Source organism: Pelobates fuscus, chromosome 3, assembly GCF_036172605.1.
Source record: "Pelobates fuscus isolate aPelFus1 chromosome 3, aPelFus1.pri, whole genome shotgun sequence".
Lineage (NCBI taxonomy): Eukaryota > Metazoa > Chordata > Amphibia > Anura > Pelobatidae > Pelobates > Pelobates fuscus.
In genome coordinates, this window is record NC_086319.1 from 328,773,719 (window position 1) to 328,797,546 (window position 23,828).

The 23,828-nt window shown below is 43.7% G+C and overlaps 1 protein-coding gene across 1 annotated transcript in view; it reads left to right on the forward strand.

The window, feature by feature from the left end:
• The window catches only part of ATP8B4 (ATPase phospholipid transporting 8B4 (putative)), a 215,325-nt gene that overhangs the window by 77,333 nt on the left and 114,164 nt on the right, over nt 1-23,828 (forward strand). Inside the window, exons 4-6 of the mRNA XM_063449017.1 lie at nt 6,903-7,016; nt 7,790-7,888; nt 13,055-13,116. Coding sequence (XP_063305087.1) covers nt 6,903-7,016; nt 7,790-7,888; nt 13,055-13,116 — 275 coding nt within the window. The remainder of the gene's footprint in view (nt 1-6,902; nt 7,017-7,789; nt 7,889-13,054; nt 13,117-23,828) is intronic.

Genomic DNA, 23,828 nt, shown 5'->3' on the forward strand with positions numbered 1-23,828 from the left:
ATTTCCATGAAGTCCTCTCTGGAATATTGGATAATAGATTGGCCATATTTTCTGGACTCCGGGGATTTCTGATGAATTCTCTCACCCCGGATATTCCATGTTACATTAAATGTAACTGATAGGTTCAATGAATAATTGAACAGTTTTTGTTTATGTTCAATGTCTTCCCCCTTTTTCCCCCCTTACCCCCTATGTACACGACTCTTTTTCCTTGTGTCAGTAATTCTGGCTGCTAGCCATTAGACAGCCAGTATATATTGCACTTAAGAATTGGTGACAGTTTACGTTAGGAACGTCCTTTTATATATATTAAAGCATTGTATTTTATTTCTCATTTCTACAGTATACCACACTTATACGTTAGTGACAGTCTACTTTAGGAACGTCATTTTGATATCAATATTAAAGTATTGTGTTTCATTTCAAGGACAGATTTCTCTCTCTGTATACTTTAATTGTGGCTCAGTGGTATGAGATCGTGGATGTGTGTTAGTTTTGCGCTTAGGCTAGGAATGTGTGGTTTACTTCCAGTCCAAGCCGGGTATTGTGTGTCCGTTTATGACTTGTGCGTCTGAGGCACCGAAGGGCAGTCGCTTATCGCTGTGGGCGCCCTAGCGGTTTGGCGTGTATTTTTATTTTTATTTTTTTGGGAGGGACAAGGTGTACGTCTTGTCGTAGTATGGGGGGGCAGTGTGGAGGTGAGAGTCGTGATGGAAGGAGGAGGAAGGAAAAATCAGGGCTTATATATACAGGAGTAATATCGTTTCAACCGTAAACAAACTTATAATACAATGGTCACTTTCAAGGTTGTGTGCCAGTTGTGACACATTTCGGGTGGGGCTCGTAGTGGTCGGGTCGAATCCAGCAGGTGGCAGATATGGGCTCACTGGATTTAGGGTTTTCCCAATTGATCCGAGCGGTCCCATGTCCCACCACCGCAATAGTGGCTGTGTTGCGACCTTGTGTTTGTTAGGGGTGCTGGGTTACACCTCAGGGGGCTGGCGCGTGGGTCGTCTCACTAGGCCTGATTGTAGCCTCTCCGCCAGGGGGGGCTGATTTGGTCACCAATTAGCTAAGTGAGTACTGCCAGCGACATGCTGTTATAGCTTATACTCTTGCAGGCGTGGATTGTGCTTTCGGTATTTTATCTCTAAGCAGGTTGTTCCCTAGACCGTCTATGGCAGTGCTATAGCGGCTGCAGAGGGGGAACACCCCCTGTTGGGTTTAGTGATTGTGCCCGCTACGACTGCGTTTACGCTCTAATAGTATATCTGTAGCTATGCGGGTTTTTGCAGGGCCTCTGCTTAGCCTCGCTCTCTGCAAGGTAGTGGGCATTGTACGCCATGCCCCTTAATGGGGGTGTGGTGGCGGTTGGCTGTGCTATTGGCGCTTACCCCTGGTCGGGCTAGCTGGAGAGCTATTTTGTGGCTGGCCTTTCGGTCTTTTGCGACCTGCCACATATGGGCCTGCCCCTGCTCTGTTTTTATATTAATAATAAACCTGTGGTAACATGTGGTAAATCCCTAGTGGGTCAACTTAATATCAAGCTTAAAACATTTAAACGCAACATAATTAACATTTTTTTTTTTTTGTATTCTTTATTTTTGCAGTGCTCAGAAAATACAAACAGGCTCGTATCGCCACAACAGCTGGCACGGGCTTAAGTAGTACAATAAAGACAATAAGAAACAATGTTGTGGTTGCTAGAATGGCACAATTTTTGTTAAATTACGCTTTGTTGAGTGGGTACATCTAAATATATTTGTTAATAAGTGATGATTGTACAAGCTAAACAGGCTCGTCTGTGGGCTAGATGTTGCGAAGTAGACATACAATATAAACTCCCCAGACTTAGGTTATGTGTGTAGAAGCTGGTTGGGTAGTTACTGTGGAAGGCAGCTAGACTGAGTATAGATATTATTAGCCGTTTACTGTGCTCCTATGAGCTCCTCTCGGGGTGTTACGAATTATGTTAACCAATAATAAACTTTTAACGTAAATGGTAATAACTAGGCATATAAAAATGAACAAAAGTTCTTAAGACGCCGAATGTTCTGCATAGTGGAGGTCTGCTGGCTGTTCATGTCCCCGACGGTGACGATGGTTTTCCTCGGAAGGATGCAGGTACAAATGGGCGCACCTTCGCCGGGTCCCAGTGAGTGGTAGAGGAAGGTGTCGGCTGGGACGGTGCTGCCGCTGGTTGCTCAGGTAGTCCAAGCGTCTGCAGTATACCGGGTATTTCAGTGGCATCGGTAATTTTCAGATCGCCATTTTCTCTCGAGATAATTAGGCTTCTCGGTGCTCCCCATCGGTACGAGATTTTGTGGGTAGCAAGATCTTTCGTTAGTGGGCGCATTGTGCGTCTCCAGTCCAGGGTAGCTCTGGATAAGTCAGGATAAAATGTTAAGGAGTGTTCCTCAAATTGTAAAAGTGACCTGTTGCGGACGGCCGCCATGAAGGCTAGTCGGTCTTGGCTGTGCTGGAATCGGACAATAGTGTCCCTGCTGGCGCTTTGGTTGCCTGTGGCCGGCTTGGGTATTCTGTACCAGCCGTCCAGAGGCATCGCCTTGGCCTGTTTGGCGGGGAATAGAGCATTGAGCATCCTGCGGAATAAGTGCGGGAACTCCGCCGGCTCCAGTGTGTCAGGTAGGCCTCTGATTTTGACGTTTTTCCAGCGCCTTTTGTCTTCTAGGACTGCTAGAGTTTCTTTGGCTTGTGTCTGGCTTTGTTGTAAGGCCATCACTTGTCGCTCTAGTGTTAGTATGCGGTTCTCGTGGTCCGCGGAGTTCAGTTCAGTGTGTTGCAGACGTGCTGAAACTCCATTGATTTCCTCCCTGAACTGCCCTATGTCAGTCGCTATGTTGCGGCGTAGCTCATCTAGTAGGCTCCGCAGCGTGTCCTCCGTTACTGGAGGTTTCGCGGCCGGTGACGGCTTGGGGGGTACAGGTCTGGTAGGTACCTTAGTGTAGTAGTCCACCCCGTCTGCCGAGTGTTCGTCGCTGGAGGATATTCCGTCGGACATTGGCGCCATTTCTGGTCGTCCCGCGACTTGCGGCCTTCTCAGTAGTTCGCCGATATCTGCCATTGTGTGGGGTCGATCAGCTTTACATTTTTTAGTGCGTCGTCCCATGCCTTTAGCGTTGTTGGTAGCACCGTTTTGCGGGGTTCTGCAGTTAAATTCCCGAGTTGAGATGCTTTTTATTTTTGCAGCTCTCGGAGCTCGAGGAAGATGCGTCCTCACAGTATGGCCGCTGGCTCCGCCCCCCATAATTAACATTTTGAAACATTACACTTGCTGGTACGTGGGAGGTCAACAGCTGCCATCTCTCGGCGAAGCTCTTTTCGGCCTCTGCGGTCTCCATTCTGTATTGGATGCCGTGTTTGCGCCATCTGGATGAAGGTTCTGGGCTATGCCCCACGTTTGCAGCAGTCCCAACCCTTCAGATGGTGAGGCAGCCACGGTGAGTTTCACGTTTTTGGTGATGAGCAGTTTCGCTGGGTATCCCCACCTATAGGGGATGTTATGGTGTCTCAGTGTTTCCGCCACAATTTTAAAGGATTGTCTGCGACGTAGGGTATCCGCTGATAGATCCGTGAACAGGAGAATGTCGTTGTATTTAGGAGGTAAGTCCTTCTTCGTTCTGTGGGCACGGAGAATTTGGTCTTTCACGTGGTAGTAATGTAGCCTCATGAGTATGTCTCGCGGTGTGGAGGCAGGGAGGTGTTGCGGCCTGGGGATTCTGTGGATGCGGTCCAGGAGGAACATATTGGTTGGTATGTCAGGTAGGATGTGCTGGAATAGTTCCACTGTGTATGCTGTTAGGTCTTGTAATGCCACCTCTTCTGGCACTCCCCGCAGTCTGATGTTGTTGCGGTGAGATCTGTCTTCCACGTCTGCTAGCTTGGAGTCGTGGAGTGCCAGTTTGTGTTCTATTTCGCCCATGCGGACTTCTATTGCTGTGTGGGCCAACGTCTTTGTCCGCCATCTTACCTTCCAGGCACGTGGTCCTGGCATCAAGGACTGTCATGTCTTTTTGCAGTGCTGCTATTGGTGTAGTGAATGTCACTTGCATTTTGGTGACTGTAGCATCCAGCATTGCTTGCAGGATTTGAGGGGTCACAGGAGCTTCTGTATTCCTTTCTAGTGTTTCAGTGTGGTCTGTGTCCGGGTCTGAGTCGGCGCCATCTTGGGCCCGGTTGTCGGCCTGTTTGTGTTGCGGCATTCTGTCTGTAAAGAAGGTTGTTTTATCTTTTGTTTCTGTCAGTTTTTTTGTGCGGTGCTGGGACATCGCGGCCACTCCGTCGGTGCCGGGGAATCACCCGATAACTGTAATTATGCCGCGTTTTTAGAGCCCGAAACTGCAGAGCTCTTTCAGTGTGCTGCCATACTCGTCCGCCGTCCGGCCACGCCCCTTGACGTCTTCTTTTAACTTTGATTTCCAGTGATCTGGTCTCTGCAAAAACTCAAGGAGCACTTTTACCTAGCAATTCATGGACCACTTTTATAACTTTGATATTGTTGATCACATTATCCTACAGTCTTTGTATCATATGTATCCATGACATAGCACAAGATCACTGCTTGACCCTTTGGCTTTTTGTCTTCTCTACACCTACTGGTTCCATTACTTTTTCTTATTGGAACAGAATTGGGTAAAATATAATTTATGGACCATTGGCGAGGGTGGTGTCAAGGAACCAGGCGCTGAACAACTTCTTAACCTACATGCAAGCAGTGCCTACATTTCCCTCTCCTGAAATTTTACCCCCTCCTATCTCACCCTGCCAATTACTTCTCTGACATCCCACCTTATATGTACCACAAATTACTGAAAGTTAACCACTGTAAAAATAAAACAATCATCTCTCCTCCTTCCAATTTCACCACTGCCCAGAGTCTTCTTTTTCATTGACTACTTACTATGTCATCCTACATTTTGGACTCTGAACTCTTTCACTCTTTGACTCTTTATCCTTAATCCATCACATCAATTTCTCAAGATAACATATTTATGAAATCATTCACATGTTAAAGCTTCTTTGTAAGCTAGGCATTTTTTTTCTTAAGATCAAGTTGCGTCTTTGAACATAGTATTTTTATTACTAAAATGTAGAGGTTGTGATATGTCAGTGAAAATATATTTTTGGCCCATTCTTTGATTTTATAAACTGATTAAGTATACAAAAATAAAGTGAGTACAATCAGGTTTATTTACTAAAGTGGGAATTGTTGAGAATTCAAAGATTTTTTTTTTTGGTAATTATGAATGTAGTTGACCAAGATGTTTTTTCAATTTTTTTCTATATTGACCTACAATTTGAAAGCGATAAGACATGCACCAGGTGGTGGGCTGTAGTGTCCATTTCAGATTGTTCTTTACGGTTTTGTCTAGTACATTGGTGTTATTCCAAGTAACTAACATCTTTTTTTTTTTTTTTTAGTCTGTTTCTCTTTATGTAGCAGTTAAACAAATTCAAGAATGCTTGGGGAGTGCAGCAGGCTATCTGGAAAAATAAGTATGGGATTTCGTAATGGGCCACTAGATTCTTTTCTGCTGTGACAATCCAGATTGCAATGTTCCTATGTCTTTTTAGTCCACACAAAGCTATGATTTTAAACTTTAGTTGCTCTTTAGCAAATTGTGGCGGATTGAAATATGCCAACTCTGGCAAATAAAGGTGAATGTTTTGATGGTGTACACGTACTTTTTACTAAACCATTGATTCCTATTGCTGAAGGTTTATTTGTAATGCGTTCTAGTTAATCTGCGCTTATTTTGACTCCTTGATTTATTTAATATAGGGTTACATTGTGCTAAACAAATAAGATATGGAATGTGATTTTGTAATGTGAGAAGCTTTTAATGGCCTATCACGCACGGTATATCATTATTATTCTTTATATAGTAACAACATATTAAACAGCACATTATAATTATAGAAAGGCAGCACCAAGTCTGGGTCTGATAGCAGCTACCTGCTGTCCAAATAAGCTTGGATGGTGTTCTATTGCCATCTGGTGAAAGGCTTGACTGGCTGTGGCTGAGTTCCAATGCTTGATACATATATATATTGAAAACTAAGTTGGTATTATGTCTTAGATAGTGGCACAACACCTTAGAACCACACAGTCAGTAACAAAGTATGAACATTTTATTTTATTGGAGTTAATTTTTGTATACTTGGCATTGTTGTCAAAACCCCTCATCTACTGTAGAAGAAAAAACATGTCAGAAACCTTGCATAATTGGATGATAACATCCCCTGGGGCACCAAGCCATTCAGTTGGTGCTTGTATACATGCTGCAGTTTGGGGGTAATGGGGTGGGGGGGGGGGGAGGGCGACCAGGATTTTAGATCAGTTCCACATAGGAGTGCAACTTTTTGGTGCAGATTTTCTCAGGGATTCCCTAGATTTTAACATTGTGACTATGCTGTCAAAGGAGTAATTTTTATTAGTGCTGTTTGTTTTGATAGCGAAACTGTGTGCAATTACTGAATGCAATCTTACAGTGACCTCTGCTGGAAAATGTTTGCACAAGCCACAAATTCACATTTTATCAAAGCATCACTTTCAGAAAAGTGAATTGTACTAAAAATGAAGCGGCCACCTTGGGGACATGTACATTGTTAGTGCACTATCTCACATGTTCATTGCATTTCTTTTTGCATTAAATTTTACCAATTTTTCTGTTATATTTTTTTAAATATTCCCATTTTGGTTATTCTTGTAGAACGTAGTGGCTCTGTTTTGTAGACTTGAAATGATATGTTTAGCTTATATAGCATGGATTTTATGTGTAATGATTCAAGTATACATATATTTTTGTTCTTACTATTATCATCACCCTCTTTGATTTCAGATAATTAAACTATGTTATTTTTTTCCTTCTTTTTTTCAGACTAATGCCATCAAAACATCCAAGTACAATATCCTCACGTTCCTGCCTATTAACTTATTTGAGCAGTTCCAGCGAGTTGCCAATGCATATTTCCTTTTCCTGCTAATTTTACAGGTATTGCATTGCTATCCTTTAACCATAATTAGTGCTTTGTTAATCTCTTAAAATAACGTTTCCACTGTTAGATATCAGTAGAAAGTGATTAGGGATAAGATCGAAACCATTAGAGGTAAAATCTAAACCCTTGAGTTGCCTTTAATATTGCCAGTAGCCTATTGAAGCAATGTCATAGCCACACATAATATACGTTAGCTGTTATTTATGCAGTTTCTGAGTTATGACAGGTAAAGAGAGGAAAGTCCTACAGCAATCACTCTGCTGAGAGTCCTGGTACAGCTCTTAGGGTATGAGCTCTCTGTGGTCTTATTTAATAACACATGCTGCTTTGATAAGTACAACTCATGCAATTATGTGCAGCTCCATATGTTACATGGATATAAGTCCACCTTTAGTGCACATCATGAAGGATGTAACTGGAGCTGTAGAATGTTCTAAAGTCCCTGTTCTTCATCTGTCACACTTTACTCTGGCCCAGGAAGTTACTTTCTTAATAAGGTAGTTGTGCTTCTTCAAAGTAGACACAAAGTGGGTTACATGGATTAACATGTTTATCTATATCATGTCCTACAACCATGTACAGAGGCCAAACACTTCCTCCAAATAAAGATAAATTGGAAACATAACAAAAAGTGGTGCGTTGCTCGGAAGACCTTATTGCCTCAATTCATTTTTAAAAGAATTAGGTGTAAGTGCTTTAAAATGTGATTTGCAAGGACAATTTCTAGAAGCACTAAGCTTTTTCTTTTCTTTTGCTTTTCTCTCTGCAGCTGATTCCAGAAATATCATCGTTGTCATGGTTTACTACCATTGTGCCTTTAGTTCTTGTACTAACCATCACTGCTGTGAAGGATGCCACCGATGACTACGTAAGTATCCAACATGCATTGAAATATCTGTGTGATATGTGAAATTAAACAACTCTCATTGTAGATTTTGTGAATGTCATTATTATGCATATGCAGTATATGGCCTAATCAGCCAGCCACTCTAATGCAAAAAGCACTTCCTCTGAGCGAGGATGTGGAAGACAGCACTTCAGTGGCGTACTATGGGGGGCAGGGGATGAGGTCTGCCCCGGGTGTCACTCACTAAGGGGTTGCCATGACCAGGGGGGCCTTAGGATGTGTGAGCTGTGCGGCAGGGAGAGGTTGCCATGGCAGCCGCACAGCTCACACATGCAGGCGGCGCAGAATTTCAAAACCAGCTGTATCAAAGAAAAATGGGGGCGGAGCTAATCGGCAGTGAGGGCGAGGCCAAACCAACAGCAGGGGCAGAGCTAAACATGGCCTACACCCACTGCTGTTACTGCTGCACATCGAGGGGAAGCAGGATGGAGTCCCTGCTTCCCCAACAGACTCCAGGAGCTTCAATAGATCCACTCCTTCTCCAGCCCATACTGTCGGTAAGTAAGTAAGAGAGAGAGAGAGAGAGAGAGAGAGAGAGAGAGAGAGAGAGAGTGTGTTGCGTGTCTGCCTGTGACTCTGTGAGTGTGTTTGTGTGTGTGTGTGTGTGGAGTGTCTGCCTGTGACTCTGTGTGTGTGTGTGACTGCCTGTGACTCTGTGTGACTGTGTGTGTGACTGCCTGTGACTCTGGGCCTATAACTGTGGGCCTATAACTATAACTGTGTGTGTGTGTGTGACAGTGTGCCTGTGAGTGTGTTTGACTGTCTGCCTGTGAGTGTGTTTGACTGGTCCGCCCCCGGTGCTAAATTCTCTAGGTACACCCCTGCAGCACTTGCTTCCTTTTATGTTGTCTTCACACACCACACTAGCATTTTTTTGCTGTGGTAGGCACCCCTAAGCACAGATGTCCTGTACTGACTGTGATATGAATAGTATTTTCAGGCAATATGTAATACATTCATGCCAAGGAGCATATTATTATTATTATTATTATTGGTATTTATAAGCGCTAACTTATTCTGCAGCACTTTACAATTTTATGAAACGTTTAACAATAAATGAGACAATTACAAAACTATACAGGTACAATAAGTAGACTATTTCTTTCTTTAGCTGCTTCTTCTGTCATTAAGTACCGCCATAGCAGAGTTGACTGAGATTATAAATTAATCTATAGCCACTGGGCATGCACACTGGGTTTCTTAATCATTCCATACATTTATCTATCTAATCATTTATTTTTGCCTGGTAGTTTAATATTAATGTTTCACTAAATGCTCAATTCTGCTACATAGCCTCCTCAATAAGAGATCTGGAGCTGAATTCACAACTATGGGACAAAATAGATTGGGGGATACAAGATTTCCTTTAGTCTGAACTGAACTTTGGATATTTATATAATAAGCCAGGTTAGTTATTTTATCATGAGCTATACAGTATAGTAGAGTAGAGGGAGTGGGGTATAGTGACACAAAGTGTAATGAAATAGGTTGTTAGAAAAGTAATCACTGAGAACTTAGTAGGTTATTTTTGACAGTTGCTGGAGAGTCATGGGAGGGGAGGTGGGGGTGGGTGAAAACCCGCTAACAGTTTAAATGATATGCTTTCCGGAAGCATGTTTTCAAAGATTTTTTTGAAGGAGTGGAGACTGGGTGAAAGTCTAACGGAAAAGGGAAGGAAGTTCCACAGAAAAGGTGCAGCCCTGGAGAAGTCTTGGAGGCGAGCATCAGATGTCGGAGTACAGACAGAGGATAGGTCTTCGGCAGAGAGCAGGGGTCTCAATGGGACATATTTGTGTATTAGGGAGGACAGGTAGGTTGGAGCAGCATTACGTAGGGACTTATAAGCAAGCACTAGAATCTTAAATTGAGCCCTATATCTAAGTGGAAGCCAATGAAGGGACTGACAGAGGGGAGGGAGGGGGGGCGTGGGAGGTGTGGGCAGACAGGAAAGTGAGCCTCGCCGCCGCTTTCATTATAGATTGCATCGGTGCAATCTGGGAACACGTAAGACCACTGAGAAGGGGATTGCAGTAGGCAAGGCAAGAAATAACGGTATGGACCAGCACCTTAGCTGTGTCTGGTGTTAAAAAAGGGCAAATGCGAGCTATGTGTTTGAGATGGAAGCGGCAGGATTTGGCGATGGAATGGACATGAGGGTGAAGGAGAGTTCAGAGTCAAAGAGAACACCTAGGCAGTGAACCTGCGAGATAGAGGTGATGGTATCGCTGTTGACTTAGAGGGAGGGAGACACGGGAGTAGCAACACTCGAGGGAGGAAAGACCAGAAATTCTGTTTTGGACAGGTTGAGTTTAAGGAAGTGAACAGCCATCCAGTTGGAAATCGCAGAGAGGAAATCAGAGACACGAGTCAAGATGGGCAGAGAGAGATCAGGAGAGGACAGGTAGATTTGTGTGTCATCTGCATATAAATGATAATGGAAGCCAAAGGAACTGATGAGTTTACCAAGGGAGGCAGTATAGATAGAGAACAATAGGGGACCAAGGACAGAACCTTGGGGAAATCCAACAGAGAGAGGTTGGGGAGAAGAGGCAGAGCCAGAAAAAGAAACACTGAAAAAGCGCTGGGAGAGGTAGGAGGAGCACCAGGAGAGCAGTATCCTGTAGACCGAGATTACGGAGAATGAGAAGAAGCTGTTGATGATCAGCAGTGTCAAAGGCAACAGTAAGATCAACAAGAATTAGGATAGAATAATGGCCGCGAGATTTAGCAGCGATTAAATCATTGGATTCTTTGGTAACAGCTGTTTCAACAAAGTGACAAGCGCGGAATCCAGACTGAAGCGGGTCAAGCAGAGAGTTGCATTCAAGGAAGTCTGTCAATCTCGCATACACAACTCTGTCGAGGATCTTGGAGGCAAATGGCAGTAGAGATATAGGGCGGTAGTTGGAGGTCAAGGTTGGGCTTTTTCAGAATCGGCGTTATGGTTGCATGCTTGAAGGGTGAAGGAAATGTGCGGAGGAAAGGGAGAGATTGAACATTTTATTGAGAGGAAGTGCAAGAGAGGGAGACAGAGTGCGTTTGAGATATCAAAGTTTTCCATGAGCTTGGGGTACTTGGAGTATATGCCTTAAAGCTATGGATTTTTTTTATTTTTTTTCTTATCTGGGATCTAGGGTGTCTTTTGCCAAAAAGTATTTTGCAGAAAGAGGTTGCTGTTTCTTAGCTTAGGTTTGTAGCCTGTTAGAGTTGTAAGTGCATGTTGCCACTAGATGGCACTTTGGTCATTTGTACAGTCAGCTTGCTCCAGTAAGGGAATCTGTAATATTATTACCGTATTTTTCGCTCCATAAGACGCACTTTTTTCCCCTCAAAAGTGAGGGGAAATGTCTGTGCGTCTTATGGAGCGAATATGAAGCTTTACTTACCTGTCTTGCAGCGTTGGCCGGCAGCACAGGGCGCACCGCGGTAGTGGAACTTGAATTTCATGTTCCGGTTTCCGGCGGGACTGAAAGGAAGTGTGCACACGCTGAGTGCGCACTTCCTTTCAGTCCCACCAGAAACCGGAACATGAAATTCAAGTTCCACTACCGCGGTGCGCTATGTGCTTCCGGCCAACGCTGCAAGACAGGTAAGTAATTATAGGACAAGTTGAGGGGGACAGTATGGGAGGGGGATGAAGTCTATGGGGAGGGAGGGAGATGAAGTCTATGGGGAGGGGTGGGGATGGAAGTCTATGGGGAGGGGTGGGGATGGAAGTCTATGGGGGAGGGGGGGATGAAAGTCTATGGGGAGGGGGGGGATGAAAGTCTATGGGGAGGGGGGGGATGAAAGTCTATGGGGAGGGGGGGATGAAAGTCTATGGGGAGGGGGGGATGAAAGTCTATGGGGAGGGGGGGATGAAAGTCTATGGGGAGGGGGGGGATGAAAGTCTATGGGGGGGGATGAAAGTCTATGGGGAGGGGGGGGATGAAAGTCTATGGGGAGGGGGGGATGAAAGTCTATGGGGAGGGGGGGGATGAAAGTCTATGGGGAGGGGGGGATGAAAGTCTATGGGGAGGGGGGGAGATTGAAGTCTATGGGGAGGGGGGGGAGATTGAAGTCTATGGGGAGGGGGGGGAGATTGAAGTCTATGGGGGGGGAGATTGAAGTCTATGGGGGGGGAGATTGAAGTCTATGGGGAGGGGGGAGATTGAAGTCTATGGGGAGGGGGGAGATTGAAGTCTATGGGGAGGGGGGAGATTGAAGTCTATGGGGAGGGGGGAGATTGAAGTCTATGGGGAGGGGGGAGATTGAAGTCTATGGGGAGGGGGGGGAGATTGAAGTCTATGGGGAGGGGGGGGAGATTGAAGTCTATGGGGAGGGGAGGGAGATTGAAGTCTATGGGGAGGGGGGGAGATTGAAGTCTATGGGGAGGGGGGGGAGATTGAAGTCTATGGGGAGGGGGGGGAGATTGAAGTCTATGGGGAGGGGGGGAGATTGAAGTCTATGGGGAGGGGGGGAGATTGAAGTCTATGGGGAGGGGGGGAGATGAAGTCTATGGGGAGGGGGGGAGATGACGTCTATGGGGACGGGGGGAGATGACGTCTATGGGGAGGGGGGGAGATGACGTCTATGGGGAGGGGGGGAGATGAAGTCTATGGGGAGGGGGTGGGTGAAGACTATGGAAGGGGGGGACACTATGGGACAGGGGAGAAAAAAAATATTCTGTACAAACTGTCCCATAGTAAGAAACACTATGGGACAGTTTGTTCAGAATATTTTTTTTCTGGGTTTCTTCCTCTAAAAACTAGGTGCGTCTTATGGTGAGGTGCGTCTTATGGAGCGAAAAATACGGTAATATCATTTATATAGCGCCAAAATGTTCCGCAGCGCTTTACATTTATAAAAAGGGAATAGTTAAAGGCCCTGCTCAAACAACCTTACAATCTATGGGTCTCCCAGTTCTAAGGCAGTAGCATCATCACTGCTCTAACCAGTTGCTGCATTCCTTTTCTATTGACCATTTCAGTGACAGAGAAAGATGTGAACAGATGTTCAGCAGTCCTAATGGCAGTTTGACATTAAGTAATACTTTTTATAAATCACTTAATGTTAAGATATGAGTACATAAACATTTTCACATATCAGTTTTTTTATTTATCAATATGTTTTACTTCAAATTTGCAGTTTCGACACAAGAGTGATAACCAAGTGAACAATCGTCAGTCTCTAGTGCTTCGCGGTGGAAAGTAAGAAGAATTTACATCTCATTAGTATATACTGAAACTGTGTGTGTCTATGTTTTTACTCCTTCTACCTTCATTCGTGTTGCATAATAACATTTGTTTTAAAAGGCCATGCTTTGGAGAAAAAAATTAGTTTGTGGACTCAAAGAATAGGCTCTTTAAAACGTGCCGGGCAACTATCTATAATTTTTGGTACAGTTCTGGTCATGTTCCCCAAAATGATCATGCAGCCTAAATCTAAACACATACATTGATGGCTGATGTACATAGGTGTTCCTTCCAACACATGTATTGTTTTAGGCTAGGGGAAGTTATAATGATGGCAAAGCATCAGGGGAGATGTAGTCAACAACATCTGGAGTGCAGAAAGTTTCCTACCCCTTGTTTAGACTTTTTTAAAGCCAAGGAACACAGTTGTACTAATTCAAATCAGCACGCTGAGCCCGTGATTGCCATCCTGACTGGATAAAATTTACTGTAATAATGCAGATGTGTAAATTCTACATAATGTGGCTCAGGAACAGTGGTGGAGACCCCTGTTTTTGTCAAAATGTTCCTAAGTTGTTTGACATCCAGCTGGGCAATGGTGCCCAGAAACTATTAGCAACATAACCACTACAACGTGCCCCTTTAAATCATATCATGCCCATGTTTCCACTCCTGGAAACATTGTAAACATTTCCATCTGTTGATTACTATTGGGTGGTACTAATATATCCCTCATAGATTTTCTATAATTTTTATTTTTTTTAAACAGCAATAAATCCCAAACCTGCTTCATGCCGTGTTACTGAAGGGAATGAAGGGAACATATGAAAAGAGGGATGGTACATAAGAGAGACTGACAGCACCCAAAGAGAAGGAACATTTTATTTTAGGTGGCAGTGTCATTTTAATCTTTGAAAGTTGATTGTGAATTTTTTTTACATCATATCATGTAAAAAAACTTACAGTTTTTGAAAAACTCCCAAAGATCTGCGGAACTACTGTTCTGTTGAAAGTTAGAATGTTTATTGTTAGTGCTTGCACAATATCACACATGTTCAGATTTTAATAGAGCAGCTAATTATATGACAGCTTATATTAGTTAAGTCCTCTGTAGAATTAGCCCACAGACCCTCCGGGCACTTTCTGTGGTTCTTCTTTTGAAAATGTTAGCAGTCTGTTGAACTTAGGCACTCCAGTTAGTGAACTGCAGCTCCATAAACCCGCAGTCAGCTTTGAACTTTAGTAGAAGTTGTGATTGTAATAGTACAAAGGTTGGAGAGTGCTGGCCTCGTAAAGAACGTGGTCTCCAAATCAGCACCATATTTGATGGATCACATCGGCAGTTCTCTAGCCAGATTACTCAGATATTTGGCCCTGTTCCGCGAGTGATCTCTCCCTGATACATAACAAAGTTCGATATGTATGTTCAAAGTGGTACTTTCTGACCAAACATTCACTCTGAAACTCATTTAATTTGAACTGCATATGCAGATAACTTGACCTTGAGTAGAATGCAGGTGTACTTCAGGAAAACCCCATAATAGATAAGGAATTTGGGATATGTGTGTATGATTTTGTAGAAGGCGCTGTACTTGATAAAGAAAATGACTTCATATTGAGAAATATATAATTTTATCAAGAAACTAATATCGCAGCCAAATCAAAAAAAGAAAAATAGTATTTGGTTCCCTTTTGGAGTTGCAATTAAATAATTATTTTCTCTTTCCTGAGAAAGGGGTATTGGTGTTGAGATATTTATGACATTCATTTCAAGACCAAGTTTCTCTTCAAAATGATTGTAGTTCAATAAATCTCCCTGCTGTTCTAGTTGTGATATGTTTGACCATTATTACGTGTTGTGTGCCTAGCGGTGTACTTGCCATACCACATCTGCTTTCATAAAGCCATTTCTTAATTAAAGGAATACTATAGGCACCCAGACCACTTGAACTTAACTGGGTGAAGTGCCCCTGTCCCCTTAATCTTGCAATGTAATACACTGCAATGAGAAACTGCAATGTTTAAATTGTAGCGTTAAGACAACCACTAGAGGCCTTTCCTGGTTTCTAACATTAACTCCGTGAAATTATGTTGAACGTCCAGACGCTTTGCATGAGGACACTCAACGTCTTCAAAATCCCCATAGGAAAGCATTGATTAAAAGCTGTCCTATAGGTAAGCTCTATTACGTGCGCATTAGGTTCCCAAATACAAAGTTGGATTCTTTACACTATAGTTCCCTCTAGTCCCCTCCTCTCTCGCGGACCTCCCCCCAGCATGGAAAGGGTTAAACATTTTCTGTATTCACTGATTCCAGCACGGATCTCCCTTGGCGCTGGGTCGGCACTCTGCCTTCTCTGACATCATCTGACGGGAGGTGCTAAAGCGCCTATGGGAGTTTAATTGAAACTGGATGTCCTCATGCAGAGTGTGAGGATGTCCAGCATCAGTTAGGTGACCTAAAGCCACCTAGAAAGCAGGAAATGCCTCTAGTGGCTGTCTACCAGCCAATAGAGGCAGTCTTAGTCCTGCAATGCAATTATTGCAGTTTCTCAAACTGCAATGATTTACATTGCACGACTAAGTGGGACCCGGACACTGCACCCACACCACTTCACTGAGATGAGATGTGTCCCTTTAACCCTTTGGACCTAAAGAATTAGGCAGAGGGGCACAATAGCTTTAGGAATACAGTTTTGTATTCCCAACACTACAGTGTTCCTTTAACTGAGAATTTTCTGTATTTGAGATCTCCACACTAAGCCTCTCTCCTCTAGACAGGGTTTGATTGGTGTTTAACGTTGCCCACTGACAGATCTCCAATACATAGATCTATCAATCATGCTAGTTTTGTTAATAAAGCAATCCATACGTTCTAATAACCACTGACACCATGTAACCATTTTTGATATACAGCTCAGCTCTGATATAGCATTGATGCTGTAACATGTAACAAAAATTATATGGGGCCAACAATTGTGTCACATTAAAATATTGTCATAAGTTACTTTAACATGAAACATGTAAAAAGTGATGCTTTCAAAAAAAAAAAAATATCTTTATTTTTGCTGTGCTTATTGTTACAGACACACTTGTCATGCCCCCAAGAGCAGGTAACAAGCAGTAGAGCTTACAAAGCATATAAACACATATAAGGCATTTGATAGAACTTGCACATTTTTTAAAGGGTTGATAAATCAAGAGTTAACTATTGCATGAGTAAGCTATTTGATTTTACTTAGAACTTAGTTGGTTAGACTTTGCTATGTCATGCTGCAGAAACAACAAAAAGGTAAACAGTGGTTTTACTGTGAGTTATGCTAGGTATGATGCTTATAGCTAAACAGACTGACCCTTCCTGAGTAGGTATGCAGTAATGCTGTGCTGGATTTCTTAGAAAGCACTAGTAAAAAACTTAAGAACTATATAGAGCATTACGAACATATAGGCAGTGTAGTCGTGATATGTACATAAGTCGTGCTGTGGCGAGTTATGTAGAGGCATAGTCGTGGCTCTGTCATTAGGAGGTAAACAGTAATACTAGAAGTTAGGTTGTGACTGTCGCTAGGCAAAAATTAAAAAATAAGAGCAAACATAACTAAGGGTCTCGGTCACTTGTGGAAAGCATTTCCCCCGTCTTATCTAGCCCTCGCTGTTGTCATCAACCAGGGAAAATACTCCCCGCGCCCAAGTCACCCACAGGCGTGGGGAGTGAGGGGGCACAAATGGGTAGAGAACATAAGGGTTGTAAGAGTGGTGGGGTATTTGTCATGTCCCAGCAAGGATGAGTGAAACTGCAAAGTCCCAGAGGTCTGGTACATTCTCGGCACAAGGTGGTTCCAGCTGCATTCAGGTGGTGGCTCGGACGTAGGGTTCCGAAGCGGGCGGTCTGGACACAAACTCTGCAGCTGTCAGTAGGGTTCCATTGGTGCAAGGTTTTGGGTGCTTTGGGTAGGTTGTCTCGGCCCAGCGTTTTTCCAGAGAGACCCATGCTATATAAGATTGCCGCAGCTTCTTTGAAGTCTTGGACTGTGTGGGTCACGTCTCTATGGAGGATGGTTAGGGAACAAGAGAGGTGCCAACGGTAGCGGATTATGTGTTGCTGTAGGACCGACGAGAGTGGTCGAAATTATCTGCGCCAAGCCAGAGTGCTGCCCGAGAGGTCGGCATAGAAATTGAGCGCCATTTCTTCGAAGCGGTATGGTAGCTTGTCCCTGGAGGCTGCCAGTAGTGCCATTTTGTCTTTCCCACTTCGGAACTGGACCATCAGGTCTCTCGAGGCTGTGGATTGTGCTTTCAACGATTTGGGTACCCGGAATACCCCGTCTATTTCTATTGTTTTGGCCTGTCGTGGTGTCAACAAGGCTGCCAGCATGCGTCTGACCAGGTGTGGTAGCTCTGCTTCAGGGACGGTGTCCTAGATCCCCCTGATTTTGAGATTATTTTGGCGGCGTGTGTCTTCCTGGTCCGCAAAACGGCGCTCATGCTTTAAGTTTTGTTGCTGTAGGTCGTGGACTGCCTGTTGCAGGGATCCAGTTTGCTTCGTGCCTGTGGTGGAAGTCTTTTTCAGTTCCCCAAGGCGGCCTGTCAGGCCCTGTATATCCTTGCGTATGGTAGCCATAACAGCCATGATGTTCCGTTGCAGTTCTGGTAGGAGCTCCTTCATGATCACTGTTGTCACCGGAGCAGAGCTTGGATTCGGCCGTGTAGTCAGCAGTGTAACTGCCAGTGCAGATAAGTACCCCTCATCCACCTCATTGGACAGATCATCGGAGAAGTCGGAGCAGTCTCCTATAAGAGAAGCCATCTTAGACCCATGACCGCTGTTTGACTGTCGCCACATGTCCCCGATGTTCATCCCCAATCGGGGTTTACCAGGCTTCAGTTTTTTGTTTTTCTTCACAATGTGGTCCAAACAAGCTTGTGGATCCGCTGTAGCCCAAAAGTACCGGTAGGAGAGGCAGTATTAAATCATGCGACCGTTTGCTTTGGCAGTTAGGCTCCCCGTGATGCTTCTTTTTTAATCCACCCCACTGTGCTTGGTTGGAGAAAAAGGGGACGTGTTTAGATTTTTTCTGTTTGTGCTTTGTTGTTTTCAGCTGCAGGAGCAAAAAAGTTAAGCTCTAAATGTACAGGTTTGCACTTACATTGTGAGGTTTTTGCCTTTTCTTTGACAGTGGTTCTAGTAAACACTGGACTTATAGAATTTACACAATCAGTCTGCTTGTGCAATTTCTATAAAGCCCTATCCTGGTTCAAACCTTGCCCTCCTGCTTAAGCACTTGGAAGACACTGTTTGTAAGCTACATATCCATTGATGCTTGGGCAATATAGCTCATAATCATTTGCACAATCTAGTTCAGAATCATTTGCAATACCAAAGTTAGTCATCAACATTTTATGACAAATTAATTGTTGTTTATTTACCATATAATCCCATCAAGATTTAGATCAAAAAATCAAGATTTTTTTTTTGTTTTTTGTTTTAAGAATGTAAATTTTATCTTTTACTCAGAAATACCAATTAACTCAGAATGCCCATTTCTGACTTAGTGTCTCATTCTAATCTGTGTGTTCACATCTGGCAAGCTTTGTTTATCAAAACCATTTTATTTTTTGGCTTGCTTACTGTTGTAACATTTTTTACAGATGTACTCTCTCTGCTTTTCAGATCACACTTACACCATGCAAATGGTTCATAGCTTATAACACCTGACTGCTTTTGTTTCATCCACTAAATAACCTTTGATTGATGCCCAAGGCCAATGATGCATTTTGCTTTATTTTCCAAAAGTGACAAATTTCACATGAAATAGGGTTTGAATTCAATGATGTCTAGAAAAAGAAATTGGGAATAAAAATGTACTTGGAAGTTATAAAACAAATTGCAAACTATATATTGTTTGGAGCACAAAAGGCTGGCACCTGAAAATGTAGTAACCATGATAGCCTTTTATACTTCTATAATACTAAATAAAAGATTTCAATAGAAAGGGTGCATTTTAGTTTTTGCTTGTTTTAAATGAGTCACCAGAACAACTACAGCTTAATATAGTTGTCCTGGTGAGTATAGTATGTCCCTGCAGGCTTTTTCCAGTAAACACTGCCTTTTCAGGGAAAAGCCAGTGTTTATATTACTGCCTAGGGAAACATCTAGTAGCAGCCATTCAGACGGTCTACATGGAGTCGCTGAACTTTCCCCATAGAGATGCATTGATTCAATGCATCTCTATGAGGAGATGCTGATTGGCCAGCGCAGTGTTTGCCTCTGCCCCCGCCTCACCACCTAGGCTGAAATCATGAGATTAACCGATCTCAGCCGATTCAACGCTTTCCCATAGAAAAGTGTTGGATTGACTGAGATTGTCAATTATCATGATCTCAGCCAAGGAGGTGGGGCAGGGTCAATGCGACAGACCCATGCAGCGCTGGAATAGATGTGAGTTTATATCCTCTGCCAAGCCAGAGAAGCCGTCACATGGCTTACATATCAGAGACATTTTTGTCAGGTGCAGGGTGCTTCCAGGCCCAAGATGGTCGGGTTTGACGAATATGGTTCTGAAACCTCAGAGGAGAGATCCATGAGACCCGAGAAGGCTGTTACTTCGAATCGACCGACTATTCTGACATCCCCAAGGCCGGTTGACCCCAGTAGAGACAGCAGTCTTAGAAGAGCTTCTGGCAGACTTGCACATAAACATCCTGGCAGATGTAGCCATACTTCGAGCTGACCTCCTGGACCTAATGAGTAGGATGCGCTCCATGGATTTCCGCAATTTGCGGCAATTGAAGACATGCAAAGAAATAAAAATCTTCAGGGATTTCTGAGGAGATTCAATCTGCGGAACTTCCCTATTTCCTGAGGTGCCCAGGAGTCCCCAAGACTGACAAGGCACAAGCTGATACTACCAGAGATCTAGTGGCCTAGTTTCTAAATGGCCAAGAAATGGCCAGTTAGGGCAGCTCCCTTAACCTCTGAAAAGATATCCCTAAACTTTTTTGTGAATCTTTCTATCTCCTTTTTGGCATGGCTACAATCCCTTCTCACCTTTACAGCTCTCCTTCCAAAAAATGAGATCCGCTATCGGTGGAGTACATCACAAATTCTGATAGTAAACCATGAGATTACGTGATATGCAAGAAACAGTAACTGCACTAGAGCCTCTGGTACTACCTCTGGATTATTTTTTGGGGGGTCGCCTGGAATCCAGCTACTGCTACCGCATTCATCCTTCGAATATCATCACCAGACCCATATGTTTTGGTTTCCACCTGAAGAGATTTTTGTGTCTTGTGAACTTCCCAACTGGACAGGTCAAATTCCCTGCGGTTACAGTGGACTGTAAATAGTTTATTCATCTTTTATTTTAATGTATTTTGATTATTATTTCTGTATTGAGTACATACCGGTAGGCATATCTTCTCCACCTCCCCCCCCCCCCCCCCCCTTCCAGTTTTATGCTTTATACACAATGAGTTTTGACTTAGAGTACAGCCAGAAGTGTTCATGTCCATTTTAATTAATCAGACTATCTGCTTCTCATTTGTTTGTTACATTCCCTATTTTGGAATCATTTATAACAGTAGCCTGAGACATGTGTCCCTATTGTTAAGTCAATGAAGCATATAGAAACCCTCAATTCTTCATATAGCAATTTTATGCATAGTAATACCTCTTACAACTAATAAAACCTACTTTGATCTTTTTTACTTACTTATTGCTGATGTATATTGTCTCCGAATTGAGTATAAATAAAGAATAATAAAACAAAAAGTTTAGATGATTACTTTAAGAAAGCAAATTTGTCCATATTAACAAAAACCTTTTTATCGAATCAATAAGCTAAATGCCCCTTTATGTTATTTCAAGAGGCTTTTATTGACGAGCCATAGTAAGGCTGCTTTAAGACAAAAGCATGAAGAAAAAAAAGATTATTCTATTTGACCTGATCAAATATGTTAGCGTTTTTTGTGTCATATTTAATTTTCAAACTATGATTCTAATTGCTGGATTAAAATATCAGTTTTATTTTTCTTGGACACAGCGAAGCTCTCATCATGTAGTGTCAACCGCAGAACTTGTATAAACTGAAGTCTTAAAATTAGATTACAAACCATGATAGCTTATTTTAGCAAAAAGGCAGAACTTTCCCATGTTTACAGGGTGGCAGACGCTGTCAGGTCTCTCACTTCAGGGACTACTGTTTGACTTTTAGGAGCTGATGTACCAAAACAGTCTTCACAAATAATAAAATGTACACATTTTAAAAAACGTTTTCTTTTAAATTCTTTATTTTATACGGGTGGTGCAAAACAATTGAGATAAGTAAGAAGCCACACATGATAACCATTGCAAATATACATGGAGTGATAGCGTCTAGTTTGAAAAGTGACCCATTTTTCCTTTTTATATATCTAGGTTCAGGTCCGGACTGGGAAAAAAATTTGGCCCAGGCATTTTTTTTATCGCAGCGGCCCACTAAGAAGGGGCGGGGCAGAGAGGGTGTGTTTTGTCATCACTAATGACAAACACGCCCCCTCTCAAAGTGAGCATGTTGGTTCAATGCTCTTCCAGGGCAGACCATGCGCAGAGCTCTGCTGAAGAGCTCTAGCATGAGAAAAAAGCCATGTATTTGTTCTGCACAGCGCAAGCAAATTTAATAATATGCTTGCACTGTGTTTCCTTGCAACTTGTCTCTGGTGTCTCTATAAATGGATACCAGGCGACAAAAGGGCCAGGAAAGAGTATTGTGCATGTGTTTGAAACCTGCTTGTGGTATTGCGTGTGTGTAGAGTGAGCTGATTGTGGTGTGGTATTGTGTAATAAGGTCGGTTTTAGTCGTGTTGTGTTTGTGGTGTAATGTAATGTATATGTGGCTAGGGGCAGTAGAGAATGTGTATATAGGGGATGTAGCAAGTGTGTGCATACAGGCTATAGTGTGTGTGTGTATGTATAGGTGATGCAGTATGTGTGTGAGGGGGTCTGTGTGTGGGTGATTTGTGTGTGTGGGTTTCTGTGTATGAGAGTGAGAGTGCTGTGTATGATGTGTGTGAGAGTGCTGAGTGTGAGAGTGCTGTATATGATGTGTGTGAGAGTGCTAAGTATGATGTGCGTGAGAGTGCTGAGTATGATGTGCGTGAGAGTGCTGAGTATGATGTGCGTGAGAGTGCTGAGTGTGATGTGCATGAGAGTGCTGAGTGTGATGTGTCTGAGAGTGCTGAGTGTGATGTGTGTGAATGTTAGAAAGGATTGTGTGTTGGGGGGGGGGTAAAAAAACAAATAAATAAACTAAGCAGGCATTATATCCCCCACTCCCTTCTTACCTTTAGCCTGAGAGGGGGGGGCGGCACGGTGGTATCTGGGAGGAGGGTGGCGGCACTCTCACACCATCCCTGGTGGTCCAGTGGTGAGTGAACTCTAGCCTGATGTGATTGTGCGGTTTAAAGTAGTTGCACTGTCTCATTCATGGAAGTCAGTCCCTGCTTCAGATCGTGCAGGTCTGCCTCAGTTGCTTGGACCCTGTTTCTTACTGTTTGCACCTCTGTTGGTACAGCCCTTATCTCAGCCGAGAACATTTGTTTGATGTGTACTAGCAGGTTATATATATCCTGCTTGGTGGACGGTGCGTTACCATCAGCTATTGCCGGGGCCTCTGGCATGGAGAGCATCTCTGCAGGCGGGTCGCTTGCCATTTCATGGCTTGGTGGTGTTGCCCCTCAGGTTCTGGAGGTCAGCATTTGGCTGATGTCCTGGCCCTCTCTGGTGGAGGATTGGGCCAGTTTCTGTGATTTGCGCCCCATTTCCACCATTGGAGAGGTGTAACTGTAGTATTCAAGGGTTACCATACCCTCTGGGCCTTCTCCGTTATGCAGCCACAGGCTTCCCACGCGGTAGGCCCGAAGACCTCGGTGCCATTTTTTAGCACTCGCAGGGAAAATTAAGGGCACCTGCTGATTTGGTGTCACCTCCTTGACTTGTTGGAGGTAGTTACACACCATTTTTAATACTTGACCAGATACTTTTCAACCCCATATAAATTATTATATATATAGCAGTTTGCTGACCTGGAGTATTCAGGTGTGTGTTAGCACATGGCCAAGGAGGAAAGTCATCCGCAATGATCTTAGAGATGTAATTGTTGCTGCCCATCAAACTGGGAAGGGTTATAAGGTCATTTCCAAACAATTTAAAGTCAGTCATTCTACAGTGAGAAAGATTATTCAAAAGACAGTTGCCAATCTTCTTTTTGGATCAACAGCAAAACCAAATGTGAGAAAGGCTGAACTTGATGGACGTATGTCTCTTTTCAGCCTATGTAACCATGTAAGTACACCCATACTGCTTCCATAGGAATTAAGAAGCTAAGTAGCAGACAGGTGCCATTGATGGTGCCAATCAAATGCCATTGATTAATTGATCACCAGCAAGTTGATCACCTCTATAAAAGTTTGAGTAGTTTTCTGGTCTGGAGCATTCAGATGTGTGTTAGCCAGGCCCGGACTGGCAATCGGGCATACCGGGCAAATGCCCGGTGGGCCGCGATGGCCGTGGGGCCGAGGCCGGCAGGGGAGATCACAGGATCTCCCCTGCCAGCCCCTGCAGGGCCAGCGCTACCCGAGCGCCGGCCCTGCTGTGTGTCTCTCCCTCACCGGCCCACAGGCACTGACATGCGGCATGCGGCTGCCGGCAGGAGAGGGAGGGAGGCAGGAGAGAGGACCGGCGGAGC